This window comes from Oncorhynchus clarkii, unplaced genomic scaffold, assembly GCF_045791955.1.
Source record: "Oncorhynchus clarkii lewisi isolate Uvic-CL-2024 unplaced genomic scaffold, UVic_Ocla_1.0 unplaced_contig_1452_pilon_pilon, whole genome shotgun sequence".
Classification (NCBI taxonomy): Eukaryota; Metazoa; Chordata; class Actinopteri; order Salmoniformes; family Salmonidae; genus Oncorhynchus; species Oncorhynchus clarkii.
The window spans coordinates 702-20268 of NW_027259261.1; the positions used below are offsets into that span (position 1 = coordinate 702).

The following is a 19567-nucleotide window of genomic DNA, read 5'->3' on the forward strand; positions in this document are numbered from 1 at the left end:
ATAGTAATGCCATCATTTTATAGGCACTAATTTTGCCATGGTTCGCTGGACAAAGCCTATGGGGAAATGAATGGTGTTTTTGTATAGTGTTTGGATAAATGCAGACAATAAGGTCTGTGGAAACACAGGTTTAGATGCTATACAATCTATCAGCGAATGTCACTTGTGAATTTTGACGTATTTAAGTAATTTAAAAAAGCACATCACAAAGGCTTCATAATTCATAAAGGTCATATTAACTGACTGCTATTATCTCATAGAACAAAAACGTACAAGATCTCCTCAGCCTGTGCTAACTTATTTTCGCCGTTAATTCCAAAACCCAAATTTTTCCCCAATAATTTTTCCCATTGGGATGGCTGAAGGAGCCAAAAGTAACTCATTTCCGAGTTTTAAGACTACAAGCTGAAGAGCTCATATTGCGCAACATTGACATGATTGGTTTACGGTAAGTGAGGCGGTACTTCCTGTATAAACACAAACTCCTTTCCTTGACAACTTCCTTCCAGCAGTGTGTATCAGGGAGATTCCTAGATGTGAGAAGTGTGCAGGAGGACCTGAGAGAAAGGAATGTGTAGTATTGATGTAAAAACTTGTGTGTATAAACTGTAGGGGTACACATGGTGCTGGAGATCAGATGTGTCCGGTGAGAGAAAGACAGGTTGAGGTTACCAGGATCACAGTAGTGCAGAAGGTGGTGTATGCTGAGGCAGTGAAGGGAGTAGTAGAGGAAGATGGGTCCAGGGTGAAGGATCCTAAGAGGATACCTGTGATTAGGCCGAGGTCAATAGAGAGTGATAAGAATAACATGCTTCAGTAAGATTCATTTTTTTGGTGTTCATGGCCATGGTTGTCAACCGTACCGCAGGAATAGAATGTAAAACACAGTGGATAGATGTTGTGGTGGCAGCTGTTGAGAAGTACTTGGATGTACAATATTTTACTGCAGAGTTACAAGGCGTTTTGAACGATAATATCCCGTCCTCCCAGTCTGCTGGTCTGGTGTTGAATCAGAGGGCCAAAGTAGTGGAATAATGATGTTTAAATGGGTGTAGGGTTAGTTGGTTGGGCATTTTTTTCAAAGGTGTAATAATTTCCTTCTACAGAATAGAACTACAAAATAGTAAGCTTATAAACAGACAAATCAGTAGGTGGCGACATGCACTTATAACAATTGTATGCGAAGCGCTAGAATACAAAGAAGAAGAAGGCCGTTTCCTTTTTAACAGCCCTTGAATCGCTGGAAGTCTTGACTTCGACCACGGTTGCATTGCTGTAAATGGACACTGAAGACGTCGGATTGAACATACATCGGGTTTTACTGGTTCACTGCACGGATAGCGCTGCTGCAATCAGTCTGGTATTTTATAGGCGTCCATTACTGGGCCTTAGAGAATTACAACTATCTGGACTCTCGAAGAGGACGTTGTTCCAACAGACTCTCGGGTGGAGTTAGACGATAACAGATAACATGATTCTCGATGAATAGGGTGTTGAACATTTTATTGACTTTAATAGATCAGGTAAAATATTATCCAGGATCTTTCTAAACTAAGATTAGGCTACATCAGACACTTATTTGTCACCACTTAAGTTTTGATATTGATAATGACGTCTGATCGCTCTGGTCTGGCTGTTTTTTATCTGAATTCTGCAACAAAGAAAGTAACTGTAGTGTGGGATAGTTACAGATTTACTGTTATGTTTTTATTTGTAGAAACGCTGAAGAAAGAATAGCTTCAATGATGGATCGGGTAAGTTTAGTTTTATTAACAGTATGCCTAATGTGGTGTATAACATGTCTAGTTATCATATTTGATCTTCCATACCCATTAGTTTAATTTGAACAACTGGACAAAATAAACCAATGGTAGCAATAAAACCCAGGGAATGTTGTCCTTCAGCAAAGTAGCCTACTAGCCTAAAGCGCACACATTGATACAAGACAATGCGCAACGAGCAGGTAAAGTCAGAACCATGGAGAAATAATGAGGCCAAGCTACACCTTGCAGTAGCGGTAAAATCACCAGGAAGCCAAGGCAGAAAAATAGCCGTATTTCAACCTGCGTGTTGTGATAATTGCGTTGTTTGCTCTATAACCTTTTAGTTAATATGCATTGACAAGACAGTGGCAGAATAAATTCAACCACACGTTTTGTTCAGTCATACATTTTGCATGTAACAAAGTTACATGACCTACAGCATGGTCAAGCCAGTTATTGTTTCCGACATTTTAGAACTACTAAATAACTATTGATTTATTTACCGCAAGTCGCAAAGAAAACGGGCTGCCTCCACTATTCCAGCATTACCTCAGGTGCACATTTCCGTTCATTTAAGAACCAATGATGTGCTTCCTTTTTGTGTCATTTCTGATACGAATTTATTTTCAGCTTCATCTCAGAGTTCTAGCCTGGTCAGCATCTCTGTTGCTTGGCAACAATACAGCTGCTATTAGCTAACGTTAGCTTGTTTGTCCAAAGTCCAGCAGCTAGCCTCTGTAGCTAGCTAACAGGCAATGAAAGGTGTAATTGTTTCTGGAAGGTTTGTTAAAAAATTGACTAAAGTTACCTAACAGACAAGAACAGCTTACGATAGCTAGTTCATGTCCAAACGGCAGTCCTACATTTTTCCACAAAACATAATTAGCTAGCTAACGTTACATCAGTTAAAAACAAAATTGTCACGCTGTTACCTTACAATGCAATACAATGAACTTTTGCAACTTGTAATTATTCTAATCAAAAGGAGAGACTTTTAGATTTCTACAAAACCATCCAACTTTATTATTAATTACGGCAGTAATGGAGCGTTAAGGGTCACCAGATGGTGTAGAGCAAAAAGCCCAAATAAGCAGGGTTAGGTTACTACTTTTTATAGTCCTCCTGAGTCCTCATAAGTAACAGATTTGTGAAATTATACAAGGGTACAGACAGTAACAGACAGCAAGATTTACATGGCGCCAGATGTCTGTCTCTAGGTCATTTACTGCTTGTTTATACAGAAATTATAATACAACATTGGACACTAGATCCTTCCCTCAACAGATGAAAGCGTCCATTTGCGATGTGGAAGAGAAACTGGAGGGAGAGTTCCCCTGGCCCTTACAGACCAGCATTTCACACAGACACTAATCATGCAGTGGAATGTAGTTTAGGTTTTATCACCAAGGCATTGTAAATAAACTGCCAGCATTAAGCCTCAGAGGCTCCTCTCAGGCAACAGACAGTGTGAAAGTACTAATTGAAGAATATTCTAATAAAAGGTCATTTGAATAACAATGTTGTAATTTCTACCAAACACTAGCTAGCTATGACATCGCCGAAGTCGAGGATAGGTAGGATAGTCAGTTGTAGGAAGGCATGTTTGGCGGCGTGAATAGGAAGCCGATTCTAGATTTAATTTTGGATTGGAGATGTTTAATATGAGTAAGGAAGTAGAGTTTACAGTCTAGCCAGACACCTAGCTATTTGTAGTTGTCCACATATTCTAAGTCAGAACCGTCCAGAGTAGTGATGCTAGTCGGGCGGAGGCAGTGAACAGTTGAAGAACATGCATTTATCTTTACTAGCGTTTAAGAGCAGTTGAGGCCACGGAAGGAGTGTTGTATGGCATTGAAGCTCGTTTGGAGGTTTGTTAACACAGTCAGTTATTGAAAAGATGTACGTAGAAAACAACGGCACAAGATGGCAGCTTCAGCAAGTCCCATTACTTTGTTTGTACCGATCCTCACGTTGAGAGCATAGCAGGAGGTACACATTCTTGTGGCCTTAGAGCTTGTGTTATTTGTTTATGTAACAGTAAGCCCCGACCTGGGCGCGAACCAGGGACGCTCTGCACACGTCAACAGTCACCCTTCGAAGCATCGTGACCCATCGCTCCACAAAAGCCGCGGCCCTTGCAGAGCAAGGGGAACCACTACTTCAAGGTCTCAGAGCAAGTGACGTCACCGATTGAAACGCCACTAGCGCGCACCACCGCTAACTAGCTAGCCATTTCACATCGGCTACATTTAGAAGGGCCAAATGTATATAGAATGTTGTCGTCTGCGTAGAGGTGGATCAGGGAATCACCCGCAGCAAGAATGACATCATTGATATATGCAGAGAAGAGAGTCAGCCCGAGAATTGAACCCTGTGGTACCCCCATAGAGACTGCCAGAGGTCTAGACAACAGGCCCTCCGTTTTGACACACTGAACTATCTGAGAAGTAGTTGGTGAACCAGGCGAGGCAGTCATATGAGAAACCAAGGCTGTTGAGTCTGCCGATAAGAATACGGGGTACGCAACACAAGCTCACAGAATGGGAATGCCGAGTACTGAAGCGCGTAGCACGTAAAAATTGTTTGTCCTCAGTTCCAACATTTCATACTAAACTGCCTCTGGACGCAATGTCAGCATAATAACTGTTGGTCGGGAGTTTCATGAAATTGGTTTCCATAGCTGAGCAGCAGCACACAAGCCTAAGATCACCATGCGCAATGCGAAGCGTTGGCTGGAGCGGTGTAAGGCTCGCCGCCGACGAACAAATCTGGGTTTGGTGGATGCCAGGAGAATGCTACCTGCCCCAATGCACAGTGCCAACTGTAAAGTTTGGTGGAGGAGGAATAATTGTCTGGGACTGTTTTTCATGGTTCAGGCTAGGCCCCTTAGTTCCAGTGAAGGGAATTCTTAACGCTATAGCATGCAATGACATTCTGCCCTTCCAACTTTGTGGTAACAGTTTGGGGAAGGCCCTTTCCTGTTTCAGCATGACAATGCTCCTGTGCACAAAGTGAGGTCAATACAGAAATGTTTTGTCGAGATTGGTGTGGAAGAACTTCACTGGCCCGCACAGAGCCCTGTCCTCAACCCCATCAAACACCTTTGGGATGAATTAGAACCCAGACCCCGAGCCAGGCCTAAACGGCCAACATCAATGCCCAACCTCACTAATGCTCATGGCTGAATTGAAGCAAGTCCCAACAGCAATGCGCCAACATCTAGTGGAAAGCCTTCCCAGCAGAGTGGAGGCTGTTATAGCAGCAAAAGGGGGACCAACTCCATATTAATGCCTGTGATTTTGTTAAGAGTTGTTCGACAAGCAAGTGTCCCTATACCTTTGGTCATGTAGTGTATTATGGGATAGTCGTGTAAATGCAACACAGGGACACTGAAAGTCAATCTTAAAAGAATCATTGCTTATTATCAGCATGCTCTAGAGGTCAAAGTCAAACTTAGAAGTATAAAGTACCGTTCTGAAGGTATCTCCCTCAGGGCAGTCCCGTTAGATCTCTTATAGACTGGTTACAGACACGTTACATAGTCATAGTTCATAGGGTTGGTTCTGGCACGTGTCTGGTGTTGGTTCTGGCATGTCTGGCACCGCCTCCTGTCTTAACTTATAGAACTTATTCTGGGCCTTCTGACAGATGGTCCTGAGGAGGGGGTCATGTTGCCCCTCTTCATATCTTGACCAAGTACAGGCAGGAACCAAGGATTATTAGACAAGATGAACATTTTCAAGGCTGCTCTTCACATGATAACATTTTCCATCACAGGATGTATAGACATTATGTGGATGGAAAATGTACTATATCTGTAGAATACGTAGGATCGAATAGTGTGTGTGTGTGTATATATATATATATATATATATATATATATATATATATATACTCAGGTCTGGACTTTGACTTGGCCATTCTAACACCTGGATATGTTAATTTTTGAACCATTCCATTGTAGATTTTGCTTTATGTTTTGGATCATTGTCTTGTTGGAAGACAAATCTCCGTCCCAGTCTCAGGTCTTTTGCAGACTCCATCAGGGTTTCTTCCAGAATGGTCCTGTATTTGGCTCCATCCATCTTCCCATCAATTTTAACCATCTTCCCTGTCCCTGCTGAAGAAAAGCAGGCCCAAACCATGATGCTGCCACCACCATGTTTGACAGTGGGGATGGTGTGTTCAGCTGTGTTGCTTTTATGCCAAACATAACGTTTTGCATTTTTGCCAAAAAGTTAAATTTTGGTTTCATCTGACCAGAGCACCTTCTTCCACATGTTTGGTGTGTCTCCCAGGTGGCTTGTGGCAAACTTTAAATGACACTTTTTATGGATATCTTTAAGAAATGTCTTTCTTCTTGCCACTCTTCCATAAAGGCCAGATTTGTGCAAAATACGACTGATTGTTGTCCTATGGACAGAGTCTCCCACCTCAGCTGTAGATCTCTGCAGTTCATCCAGAGTGATCATGGGCCTCTTGGCTGCATCTCTGATCAGTCTTCTCCTTGTATGAGCTGAAAGTTTAGAGGGACGGCCAGGTCTTGGTAGATTTGCAGTGGTCTGATACTCCTTCCATTTCAATATTATCGCTTGCACAGTGCTCCTTGGGATGTTTAAAGCTTGGGAAATCTTTTTGTATCCAAATCCGGCTTTAAACTTCTTCACAACAGTTTCTCGGACTTGCCTGGTGTGTTCCTTGTTCTTCATGATGCTCTCTGCGCTTTTAACGGACCTCTGAGACTATCACAGTGCAGGTGCATTTATACGGAGACTTGATTACACACAGGTGGATTGTATTTATCATCATTAGTCATTTAGGTCAACATTGGATCATTCAGAGATCCTCACTGAACTTCTGGAGAGAGTTTGCTGCACTGAAAGTAAAGGGGCTGATTTGCACGCCCAATTTTTCAGTTTTTGATTTGTTAAAAAAGTTTGAAATATCCAATAAATGTCGTTCCACTTCATGATTGTGTCCCACTTGTTGTTGATTCTTCACAAAACAATACAGTTTTATATCTTTATGTTTGAAGCCTGAAATGTGGCAAAAGGTCGCAAAGTTCAAGGGGGCCGAATACTTTCGCAAGGCACTGTATATATATATATATATATATAGAAATAATTGAATAGCATGGCCTTGACTAGAATACAGTATATACAGAAATAGTTGAATAGCATGGCCTTGACTAGAATACAGTATATACATATGAAGTGGGTAACAGTATGTAAACATTATTCAAGTGACCAGTGTTCCATGTCTATGTACATAGGGTAGCACAACCGGGTGGTAGTCAGCTAGTGACAAAGTTCAGGGCAGGGTACTGGGTGGACACCGGCTAGTGATGGCTTTTGTCATGATGTTGCCCTCTTTGGGTACAGCAAGCCCCATCCCCCTGCCTGCCTCCTTCAACTAGGCTGCTATGGTCAGAGAAGTCGTAAATTCCTTGAAGATATTATCTCCTCATGGCCACAGTATAGAGAGAGAGAGTGAATTTTCATAGAAAACAAAGCAATTTCTTCCACCTCACAGAACTTGAGGTCCGAACAACATTTATGTTCTGGAGAATGTATAAAAGATCGGTGAAGAATCCAGCTACGAACTGGTCCATAATGGTACAATTTTGTGGGGCTCATGGGAGACGGTGCGGCCACATTACCATAACACTGTTTATATAATAGCCTCAGATATGAGGTTTACATCTAATTGTTTGTATAAGATGAATGAGTGAGGATGATACTGTTTGTAAAATTGTGTAATGTGATTTTGTACTTTTTATTGAAGGAAACTCCAATTCCCTTTGGAGTTTAACTAAATCAGAAGACCGCCCATGAGCCCAGTTAGGGTCGGGCATCCTGGACCGCCCATGAGCCCAGTTAGGGTCGGGCATCCTGGGACAGCCCTTTTCTGCAATTCCGAATAAAACCTCAACTTCGAGAAATTCTCAGTAGACCATGTTTTTCTCAATCACGAGAGGACAAAAAGGTTGCAGACAGGGAGAGGGGGATGGGGCTTGCTGTTCCCAAAGAGGGCAACGTCATGACAGTTGGATATTTGTCAACGGCCATTCCAGTGGTGTGGAGCTTGGGGTGGGTGAGGGGCTAATGCCCCCAAACCCTGATTATATACATGTATAGGATAACATAACTCTGCAACGCTTTAGGCTAGAAACAAACTGTAAAAGGCAACAGAAAGCGGTGGCTCTATTGTTCATTGGGATAACTGTATACATTTACATTCATTTAATTCAGGGTGGAAGGTAAAACCAAATAATTGATGGATTTAGCTCTAAATACTACATCATTATGAGCAGCAGTAGTTCAGGTGTTTTGCTTTTTCCTCTGGTTATTACGACAAATCACGGTTTCGCAGGTGTTGGCGTTCGCCAACATTTTGGAAAGGGGAGGGGACATTCGGCCCATATCTTGAGAGGGTGGAGCTCTTCCTTCTAGCATCTGTTAAGCTCTCATCCTAACACGTATGAACTCAGAACTAAATCGTGCGGCTGACCAATTACATGAGACATTAGTTCTGGGTTAACCAAGATTGGCTCAGGGGTGAAAAACTTGTTCAACTCCAATGAATACTGAAAGGTTCTGAACATAAGACAGGAGGCATTACAAGTGTACTACTTCCATTTAGAAAAATTAGAAGTGTTATACGTTTTTACATTTGTAAAAAAATCTACCACTGACATTTGAAAAATTTGCTGAAGTGATTGAAGTGTAAAGTAGTGAACGATTACACACTTCAGGAGAAAGAAGGTATTATAAAGTAATCAAATGTTTGGTCTAATGATATTCTATGTACAATACTTCTGTGGTCACCAGGACAGAGCTAGTCCGTCCCCCTCCAACCTGCCGGAGTCCCCTGGTCACAACTCTCCTGGTAGCGCCTTACTGCTGGATCTGAAGAGGGTGTCTGTGCGGCTGGTCGACTGCAGGAAAACACCAGGGCAGAGTGGAGCTGTGAGAGAAGGACACGAGGAGGGAGATTTGATATCATCAAGTAAGAACAATGGGGGGTGTGGATGAGACCACAATATGATTCTGTAATTTCTGTTAATTGATTGATAAACAGTAAACACTCAGTGGCCAGTAAATTGTCGATCCAGTTTCGTGAACGGAGGGGGGTGTCCTTAATAAACGGGCCACTCCACTGAGTGTATATTGATGATCAGGGCCACTAATTGTAAGGTTGCTGGTTAGAATCTCTAGGTGAAAAATCTGTCCATGTGCCCTTGAGCAAGGTACTTAACCCTAATTGCTGCTGTAATTCTCTCTGGATCAGAGTGTCTGCGAAATAACAAACTTATTTATTCACACATATTTCCAAAACCGAATTATTCAATGTCTTTCACAGGGGACACCCCTAACTCTCGTTCTCTCAGTGGGAGGGGCTTATCATCTGGGGAGCCTCAGCCACATGATGTGGCTGAAGAGACAGAGAAGAGTCTCTCCAAATCAGAACATCTCAAGAAACACCAGCAGAGATGTACAGGGAAGAAACCTCACCACTGCTGCTCTGACTGTGGGAAGAATTTCACAAGCCGAAGTGGCTTCATTATTCACCAGCGGATTCACACAGGAAAGAAACCGTACTGCTGCTCTCAGTGTGGGAAGAGTTTCACTGCTTCTCAAACCTTAAAATATCATCTGAGAATTCATTCAGGGGAGAGGCCTTACCCCTGCCTTGATTGTGGGAAAAGCTTTGCTTATTTGGGCGCCCTAAACATACACAAGCTAACACACACTGGAGTGAAGCCTTATAGCTGTGATCAATGTGGGAAGAGTTTCAGTCAGTCTGGCCACCTGACAACACACCAACTAACACACACTGGAGTGAAGCCTTTTAGCTGTGATCAGTGTGGGAAGAGCTTTGCTCTAACTTCCTCCCTGACTAGACACCAGCGTACACACACTGGAGAGAAACCTTATGTCTGTCTATGTGGGAAGAGCTTTGCTGTAGCTTCCAATCTGACTACACACCAGCGAACACACACCAGAGATAAGCCTTATAGTTGTTATCAGTGTGGAAAGAGCTTTGCTTCTTCAGAAACACTAACTATACACCAGCGCATACACACAGCAAAGAAACCTTTTTGCTGTGGTCAGTGTGGGAAGAGCTTTGCTGTAGCTTTCTCCCTGATTATACACCAGCGAACACACACTGGCGAGAAGCCTTACAGCTGTGATCAGTGTGGCAAGAGATTCAGTCAATCCGTACACCTGAATACACACCAGCGAACACACACTGGAGAGAAACCTTATACCTGTGATCAGTGTGGGAAGAGCTTCAGTACACACTCAATTAGTATTTGGAACCTAAATTCACACCAGCAAACACACACTGGAGAGAAACCTTAGATGTGTGGAAAGCATTGTTCATTTAGGGCCTATGTGGAAAAACACCAGAAAATTAAAAATGTACGATCTTTGTCCCACATGTGCAGTTGCAAACCGTAGTCTGGCTTTTTTATGGCGGTTTTGGAGCAGTGGCTTCTTCCTTGCTGAGCGGCCTTTCAGGTTCAGAAGCTTCTAAAGCCATGTCAATTTTCTGGAATTTTCCAACCTGTTTAAAGGCACAGTGTATATAAACTTCTGACCCACTGGAATTGTGATAGTGAATTATTAATGAAATAAGCTGTAAACAAATGTTGGAAAAATTACGTGTCATACACAAAGTAAATGTCCTAACTGACTTGCCAAACTATAGTTTGTTAACAAGAAATGTGTGGAGTGGTTGAAAAACGAGTTGTAATGGCTCCAACCTAAGTGTATGTAAACTTCCGACTTCAACTGTAGATGCAGTAAAGAAGTCAATCAAACTCGAGCAAAACAATGGAATTGCCATGGAAATATGTGGGAGAAAAGGCCATGGGGGGAATAATCCTGAATCTCTTCATTGCCCCCCAGCAAAATTATCCTACGTTTAGACTATTGTTTATATGTGTATGTCACAATATATTGAGGTACAAATCAGAGTATAATGCTTGTATGTCAACCCCAACCAGCAAATGTTAATTTCATATTCCCCAATCAACTGCATTACAGTTAAAAATGATTGACTACCACCACCACAGATGCTAGCTATGCTAACCGGAGTAAGCATTTAGAAGTCACTTAAACTTTTAAACGTTATCCTGCAAAAACAGCCAAATATATCCAAATTGGACTTAAGTAACCACATTGTGAGCCTGTTACAATACATATAGTGCATTCGGTAAGTATTCAGACCCAGTGATGACCCCAAATTAGTCGATTGTTTGGTTGTCAGGCTGTTGGTTTTAGTCAAGTAGGAACGTGTGTGTGTGTGTGTGAGACACACATACATTTTCGGATCAAGCATGAATATGCTTTTAGTCTAGGCCTCCAATAGATTAGTTACCTGAGATGGGCTTTTAGTCTAGGCCTCCAATAGATTAGTTACCTGAGATGGGCTTTTAGTCTAGGCCTCCAATAGATTAGTTACCTGAGATGGGCTTTTAGTCTAGGCCTCCAATAGATTAGTTACCTGAGATGGGCTTTTAGTCTAGGCCTCCAATAGATTAGTTACCTGAGATGGGCGCAAATATATATATGCTCCTCCCAAATGTTGTAACAATGTGGAGGGCTCTAGCTCCGCGTTGACGGTACATCCTGTAGAAAATAAACTCACTTCTTGCACTGTTTCGCGAAGTGCAAGTAGTATGAATTCCCTGACTTCTACTGAGGCCTTATCACCATAAATGCTGCATGGCCAATGCAGATGTCGGATTGACCATAGAGCGCCCAGATGCACAATGTGCTTCTCTCTCCAAAACGCTCTCTCTCCTGCCAATTTGTGCACATTCATTGTTTCATAACTTCATTGTGTGAATTGTTTGCGTTTGATATCACTTCCCCATTACATATCACCAGTAGTGCATTCAAACGTTAATTCCTAATCTACAATGTTTGTTACTTTGGTTACAGTAATTTATGTTAATGCATTCAATATAATTATTCCAGTATTATTGTCGGAGTCGACACGTTGTTTGCAGACCGCACAACCTATGCTGCACTTGAGAGAAACAAGTTTTGGTTGATTTCATTCCATTTATGAGTTCTGTCATTTTAGTCAGTCTTTTGTTTGGAGCCTCCTGTCAATGTTGAGTAAGGACCCACATGCATAGAAGTAGGCCTATAGGCTACCTGGCCTGCGGGCAAATGTACATAAATGTGCCCATTTGGAGATATGATAGTATTTCTGGTTGGCTTAACGCACCATCACTAATGACCCGTGGAGCTTCTCAAAGTAAATGTTGTCTTCTTCACCTCAAAACAGCAAGCAACCAAAGTCACACATCCATTGAGAATTGCAATAGTTAATCATTGTATTTGGAAAATCTTTCCAGCTCTCTCACTTTAAATAACCAGTGTGAAAAGATAAAATGCCATGCTCTGATCTAGTGGAAATGTCATCATAATAGGCCTACCTGATCACTTCTTATCAGTGCTTGACTTGGACTGAAACAGGTTCTGGTACTCATGCTGGTACTGTTTATATTTTGGTGCAGAAGCTCTACAATACTTTTGAGCTAATATTCTACAAGACTAACAGAAGCTCAAGCATTAGAACATTTTGAGGTGCCGGTACTCAGCTCCATTGAGCTCCTGCCGAAGTTTCTTATCCCTTGTGCAAATGACCTACAGCTGTGTCTATCCAGAGCTCATTGGAACAGGAAACTGAGGGTTCATCTCATCTTTTTCTTCATGTTGCAAGTTCGCTAGCATAAGCTTCGAGCCGGACCCAAGTTAATAGTTGATATAAGTTCGTTGCAGACAGGCCATATGTCGCCAATGTGATTCATAGGATATATATAAATATATATTTTTTAAATCAGGATATTTTCTACCTGCAGGCTGCAATGTTTATTTGTTGGCTTTATGTAGGCTATTTTTACATAGTTGGCAATTGCAATAGAAGTTACTTTTTAGGTTTGTACCATTTATTAAGATTTGGCTAGGTTTGATTAACCACATGACAAATGTGCATATGAAAACCATAACTGGCACGCAGATCGGTAGAAATGGTAAGATATATTGGCATTCCACATGAGAAAGGTTGCCAACTCCTCCTGTAGCCCATTACTGGCAACTTCAGGAGAGTAATGGCAGAATCGGAGAAAGCCAGCAGGAGCGGGAGGAGAATAGTTGGATCGGGTACGTTTTTTTATCTAGATCTCTGGCGCCCTCGAGGCATTTGCCTTATTTCATCAAACCGTAAGCTTAAAATCATCAGATAAGCTCAGCGCATATAGTTGATTTTATTAAAACACATTGGGTGTGTCTATATGTAGAAAAATACACTTTGAAACATTTAGATCAATCAGTTGGTCAAAATAACAGATTAATTTAGGTCTACAGATTTTTTTTGTCGGGATAGCCCTAGTCTGAATACTTTCCAGATGCTGTAAATCATGCCGATTTGACGAATATCCACTTTGTTAGATCAGATTTGTTGAACGGTCTTCATTCCATTGACTCCTTTACTGCATCTATACTATGCAGCTCTGATCTAGGAGCAGGTTTCCCCTGTGTCCATGCACACATTGTGATCTAAAGCGATAAATGTTATATATTATATTGATTAAAAGTCACCTTGTCTGAGAGCGATTTACATGTCTTGCCAGGGTAAGCCTACACGAAACACAGCCCTTATTTTAAGTGTTTCTAAAATCTCCTATGGGAAAATGTAATGGTGGAAAAACTATTGGAACCATTTCCCTGCTTGACCACTAGGTTTTATGGGTGTTATGACACGTCCACTGTGGGCCTCTAAAGCATGACATGGTAATGGTATCTTTTTATAGGCACAAATGTTGCCATGATTCGTAGGAAAAATACATTTGGGGTAAGGGGGAGGAGGGGGGGGACGTTTTGGGATATTTGCCAAAAATAAAAGGTCTGTGGGATACGTTTTGTTCTATGAGAGTCTTCATCAGCTAATGTAACTTTGAATTTTGAAGGATTTATGTAATAAATAAATATTGTAATTCTTTAAGGTCATTAACTGACTGATACTATCTCATAGAACAAAACCTATAAGTTCCCCATAGGACTTATTTTCTGCATTTATTCCAAAAACCCTATTCTTTCTCTAATGCACCGACTACTGCGGAAGTTGCATTGTTATAAATGCTGCATGGACACTGCAGACGTCGGATTTAAAATACATCAGGTGTTACTGGTTCGCTGCACGGATAGCGCTGCTGTAATCAGTCTGGTATTTTATAGGCTACACTTACTGTGCCTCAGGCAATTAAAACTATCTGGACTCTCAGAGGACGTTGTTTCAAGTAGATCTCGGGTAGAGTTAGACGATAACAGACATCAGTATTCTTGGTTGAACGTTTAATTGACGTTAATAGATTAGTCTTATCCGGGATCTTTCTGAAGTTAGATAAGCCTACATCAGACATTTGTCACAATTTAAGTCGAGTTTTGATATTTAAAAGGATGTTTGATTGCTCTGGTCTAGCGGTTCTTTATCTGAACGCTGTAACAAAGAAAGTAACTGTAGTGTAGGCTAGCTACAGATTTACTGTCACTAAGAAACGCTGAAGATTAATAGCGTCAACAAAAGATCGGGTCAATTTTGACTTATTAACACTATCCCTACTGTGGTGTATAACATGTCTAGTTTAATCATCTTTGATCTTCCATATCCATTCGTTCCATTTGAATAGCTGGACAAAATAAACAATGGTGGTAATAAACATTTGGGATATTTTGTCCTTCAGCAAAGTAGCCTACTAGCCTAAAGCACACAGATTGACACAAGACAATGCGCAACAAGCAGCTAAAGTCAGAACCATAGAGAAATAATGAGGGCAAAGCTACAACTTGCAGTAGCGGTGTGTAGGTAAAAATCACCTGGGAAGAAAGCCAGAAAAATAGCCATATTACATGTTGTGATAATTGTGTTGTTATAACCTGTTAGTTCATATGCCTTGACTCAGCTGAGTCAAGATGACAGTGGCAGAATACATTCAACCACACCTTTGTTACAGCATAAAACTAGAGAGCAACATCTGTCCTGTTAATGTTGCACGTAACAGTTACATGACTTTCAGAATGGTCAAGCAAGTGAATGTTTTCGGACTACTTAATTAACAACTATTGATTTAGAGTTACCGCAAGTCAAATAAAATAGGCGCTGCCTCCATTATTCAAAAATAGCCTACATTTTTGCCATTAAGTTAACACTATATATTTGAGGGAATACCGTTATTTTCTAGCAATAAATGACACTCCCTAAACCGCTTCAGGCACTTGAAGTGTTGATGACTATGTGCGGTAGGTGGCGGCACCTCGTAAACACCACAGCAGAAGCCGAAAAGCATCAACAGGAAGTTCTTTGTTACCATCCTCTCTCGTTTTCAATTTAAAATAAATTCCACAGGATCGTTCTGATGTAAAATTTGTCTCCATTTAAATCCAGTTTTGATATGTAAAAGGACGTCTGATTGCGCTGGTCTAACTGTTCTTTATCTGAACGCCGTGACAAAGAAAGTAACTCTAGCGAACACATTTACTTTCATGGTTTTTTATTTGAAGAAAGAATCGCTTCCAAGATGGATCGGGTGAGTTTGGTTGACTGTTATCAACAGTTTCCTTACTGTGGTGTATACAACGTCTAGGTCTCGTTTCCTTTGACCTTCCACATCTATGCGTTCCCGTTGAACGTCTAGACAACATAAATCAGGGTGGTTATTTCAGCAAAGTAGCCCACTAGTCAATCGCACACATATTGATGATACAAGCAATGCGCAACCAGCAGGTCAAGTCAGAAGCGAAAATAAATAATTAATCAGACTACACCAGTGATGTTTATAAATCCTGGTTTGCTGATGAAATGTATTGGCCATTGAGAGGCTACACCAATGATGAATATAAACTCTGTATTGCTGATGCTATGTATTGGCCATTGAGGCCACACCAATCATGCATGTTACATCTCACTTTTGCAAAAATGTTCATACTTTATAGTTCTATTCCATTATGTTGTAGTCACGCTGAGTATACATTGGTTGAAGCTCAATGTCAAATTGACATTTCCCTACCATCATATCTAAGCCATTATGAAGCCAATCTCGTTGGAATCTCGCAAATCAACTTGACAACACTCCCCACCTCTCAGGAGCTGTCCAGCCGTTACGGAGTAACATTCTTAACTTCTAACAGGGTCCTTAGCAATTGAGTTGTCAGAGTTTACTCCCACCTAGCTCAAATTATGTAAGTCAAATGAAAACGAGAAAAGAGCTACCATAAAGTGACCATTTGATTTAAATGTCTGGATTGAGTCAATTTGTAAGTGCAACAGATTTGATTACTTATTGCTCTCACATGCATATTTCTGTCCATTAGGAACCAACAATGAGCTCCTTTTTGTAGCATTTCTGCCATATTTTTAGCCGTTTCTCAAGAGTTATCTAAACGGGTCAGCAACTGTTCTACAACATCACAGCTGCTATTAGCTAAAGTTAGCTTGCTTGTCCAAAGTCCAGCAGCTAGCCTCTGTAGCTAGCTAACACCAGTCAGTTGAATGCTAGCTAGCTAATGAACAGGCTAAGGTAGCTAGCTATATTTGTTTAAGTAAAGTCTGTTACACAACTTCAACCATTAGCTAGCTCTAGCCAGACAACAGCTGACTAACACAAGGTAGCTAACGTTAGTTCACTTCCAAACGTCAGTCCTAAATATTTCCAAAACATAACTAGCTAACTACATCGGTTCAACAAACCAACACCAAACGTTGGGCAAATTGTCACGTTGCTACCTTGCAATACAAGTAGGCTTTTCCAACACACTCTATAGTCGAAGCTACGGTAAGAGCTAGCCTATAGTTGAAACTACGGTAAGAGCTAGCCTATAGTCGAAGCTACGGTAAGAGCTAGCCTATAGTCGAAGCTACGGTAAGAGCTAGCCTATAGTCGAAGCTACGGTAAGAGCTAGCCTATAGTCGAAGCTACGGTAAGAGCTAGCCTATAGTCGAAGCTACGGTAAGAGCTAGCCTATAGTCGAAGCTACGGTAAGAGCTAGCCATATAGTCGAAGCTACGGTAAGAGCTAGCCTATAGTCGAAGCTACGGTAAGAGCTAGCCTATAGTCGAAGCTACGGTAAGAGCTAGCCATATTTCACTGTCAAGACAAGACAACTCAAACTGTAGTTGAGAAAACAAATGGACATTTAAACATGTGCAGTGAGCAAATGTATGCTGGCTAGTATCAGAACAAACTCCTCGGTTTCAAACATCCAGAAAACATTCCAGTATGCTCCTTCTCCTGTCTTCTTGACATTGTGATCCATATCTGTGCTGATCAATTCTGCCATTAGACAGGCTTGATTGTATTTACAGCTCCATCTGGACTCTCCCTCAACTTGAGACATCTGTGGCACATTGTTTTGTGTGGAAAAACGGCACATTTTAGGATGGCTTTTTATTGTCTCTAGCAGAAGGCGCAACTGTGTAATGATCATCCTGTTTAATCAGCTTTTTGATATGCCACACCTGTCAGGTGGATGCATCATTCTTGGCAAAGGAGAAATGCTCACAAACAGGGATGTAAACAAATTTGTGCACACAATTTGAAAGAAATAAACTTTTTGTGAGAATGGACAATTTCACTGAGTATACAAAACATTACACTTCTGTCATCATGAAGTGCTTTGAGGCTAGTTAAGATCATATCACCTCCACCTTACCTGACACCCTAGACCCACTTCAATTTGCTTACCGCCCCAACAGATCCGCAGACGATGTAATCGCCATGACAATGCCCTATCCCATTTGGACAAATCAAATCAAAGTTTATCTGTCACGTGCGCCGAATACAACAGGTGTAGACCATACAATGAAATGCCTACTTACAGGCTCTAACCAAAAGTGCAAAAAAGGTACAAGGTGAACAATAGGTAAGTAAGGAAACAAAGCAACAGTAAAAAGACAGTGAAAATTAACAGTAGCGAGGCTACATACAGACACCGGTTAGTCAGGCTGATTGAGGTCGTATGTACATATAGATACGGTTAAAGTGACTATGCATATATGATGAGAGGACCCCTCCTGTACTCCCTGTTCACCCATGACTGCGTGGCCACGAACGCCTCCAACTCAATCATCAAGTATGCAGACGACAACAACAGTAGTAGGTCTGATTACCAACAAAGATGAGACAGCCTACAGGGAGGAGGTGAGGCCCCGGGCGGAGTGGTGTCAGGAAAATAACCCCTCCCTCAATAAAACAAAGGAGCTGTTCTAAACACATGTTTCTAAACACATGTTTCCAAAGGCCATTTACAATTAATTACATGAAAAAATATTTTCCAGTAATTTGTAAACAATACATTTAACTATAATTTAATCAAATTGCTCAAAACTTAACTACTAAACAAATTGTATAGTGTCAAGTTTAAGTACAGTTTGAGAATTGTATAAATTGACATTCTTTTAATTTATGTTGGAAGATCAAGCAAAGCAGTGTGACAACAACAACACAGTTACACATGGGATAAACAAAGTCAATAACACAATAGAAAAATCTGTACACAGTATGTGCAAATGAAGTAAGGAGGTAAGGCAATAAATAGGGCAATAGTGGTGAAGTAATTACAATTTAGCAATTTATACTGGAGTGATATGTGCAGATGAGGATGTGCAAGTAGAAATACTGGTGTGCAAAAGAGCAGAAAAATAAAAACAAATATGGGGATGAGGTAGGTAGTTGGTTGGATGGGCCATTTACAGATGGGCTGTGTAGAGCTGCAGCGATCGGTAAGCTTCTCTGACAGCTGACGCTTAAAGTTAGTGAGGTAAATGTAAGTCTCCAACTTCAGTGATTTTTGCAATTTGTTCCAGTCATTGGCAGCAGAGAACTGGAAGGAAAGGCAGCCAAAGTAGGTGTTGGCTTTGGGGATGACCAGTGAAATATACCTATGGTGCATAGTGATTTAGCAGGTGTTACAATCTTTCACATTTTGGAAGGGGAGGGGACATTCATGTGTAGCCCTGTATCTTAAGATGGTGGAGCTCCTCTTTCCATAAACTCTTAAGCTCTCCTAACACGTATGAACTAAATTGAGCGGCTAATTTGTTCAACGCCAATGAATGCTCAATCAAAGGCTCTTAACATAAGAAGTTCCATTTGAAAAATTTGCCAAAGTGATTTAAAAAAAATACTAGACATTTGTGTAAAGTAGTGAACACACTTCAGGAGAACGGAGTTATAAGGATGCACCAATCAATCAGAGATTTAGACTAAAGTAATCAAATGTTTGGTCTAATGATATTCTATGTACAATTCTTCCTGTGGTCACCAGGACAGAGCTAGTCCGTCCCCCTCCACCCTGCCGGAGTCCACTGGATACAACTCTCCCGGTAGAGCCTTACTGCTGGGTCTGAAGAGGGTGTCTGTGTGGCTGGTCGACTGCAGGAAAACAGCAGGGCAGAGTGGAACTGTGAGAGAAGGACACGAGGAGGGAGATTTGATTTCATCAAGTAAGAACAATGGGGTGTGTGGATTAGACTACAATCTGCTCAATTGATTTATAAACAGTAAAACACTCAGTTGCTAGTTTATTGTCGATTGAATTTTGTGAACGGAGGGTGGTATACCTAATAAACTGGCCACTGAGTGTATTGATGATAAGAGAGGCAGGTAGTCTTGGTTTAGAGCATTGGGCCACAAATTGAAAGCTTGCCGGTTTGGATCTCTGAGCCGACTAGGTGGAAAATCTGTCTGCCCTTGAGTAAGGTACTTAACCCTAATTGGTCCTGTAAGT

General features: G+C 41.3%; 1 protein-coding gene across 2 annotated transcripts in view; it reads left to right on the plus strand.

Moving 5' to 3' along the window:
- Positions 1-1210: 1210 nt before the first annotated feature.
- The window catches only part of LOC139399921 (zinc finger protein 180-like), a 31005-nt gene continuing 12648 nt past the window's right edge, over positions 1211-19567 (plus strand). Inside the window, exons 1-3 of one of the 2 annotated variants that reach the window (XM_071145048.1) lie at positions 1211-1523; positions 1718-1754; positions 8594-8771. In XM_071145048.1, coding sequence (XP_071001149.1) covers positions 1743-1754; positions 8594-8771 — 190 coding nt within the window. In that variant the 5' untranslated portion in view covers positions 1211-1523; positions 1718-1742. Of the gene's footprint in view, positions 1524-1717; positions 1755-8593; positions 8772-19105; positions 19144-19567 lie in introns of those variants that run through there. The other variant, XR_011632299.1, reaches the window with a different exon arrangement.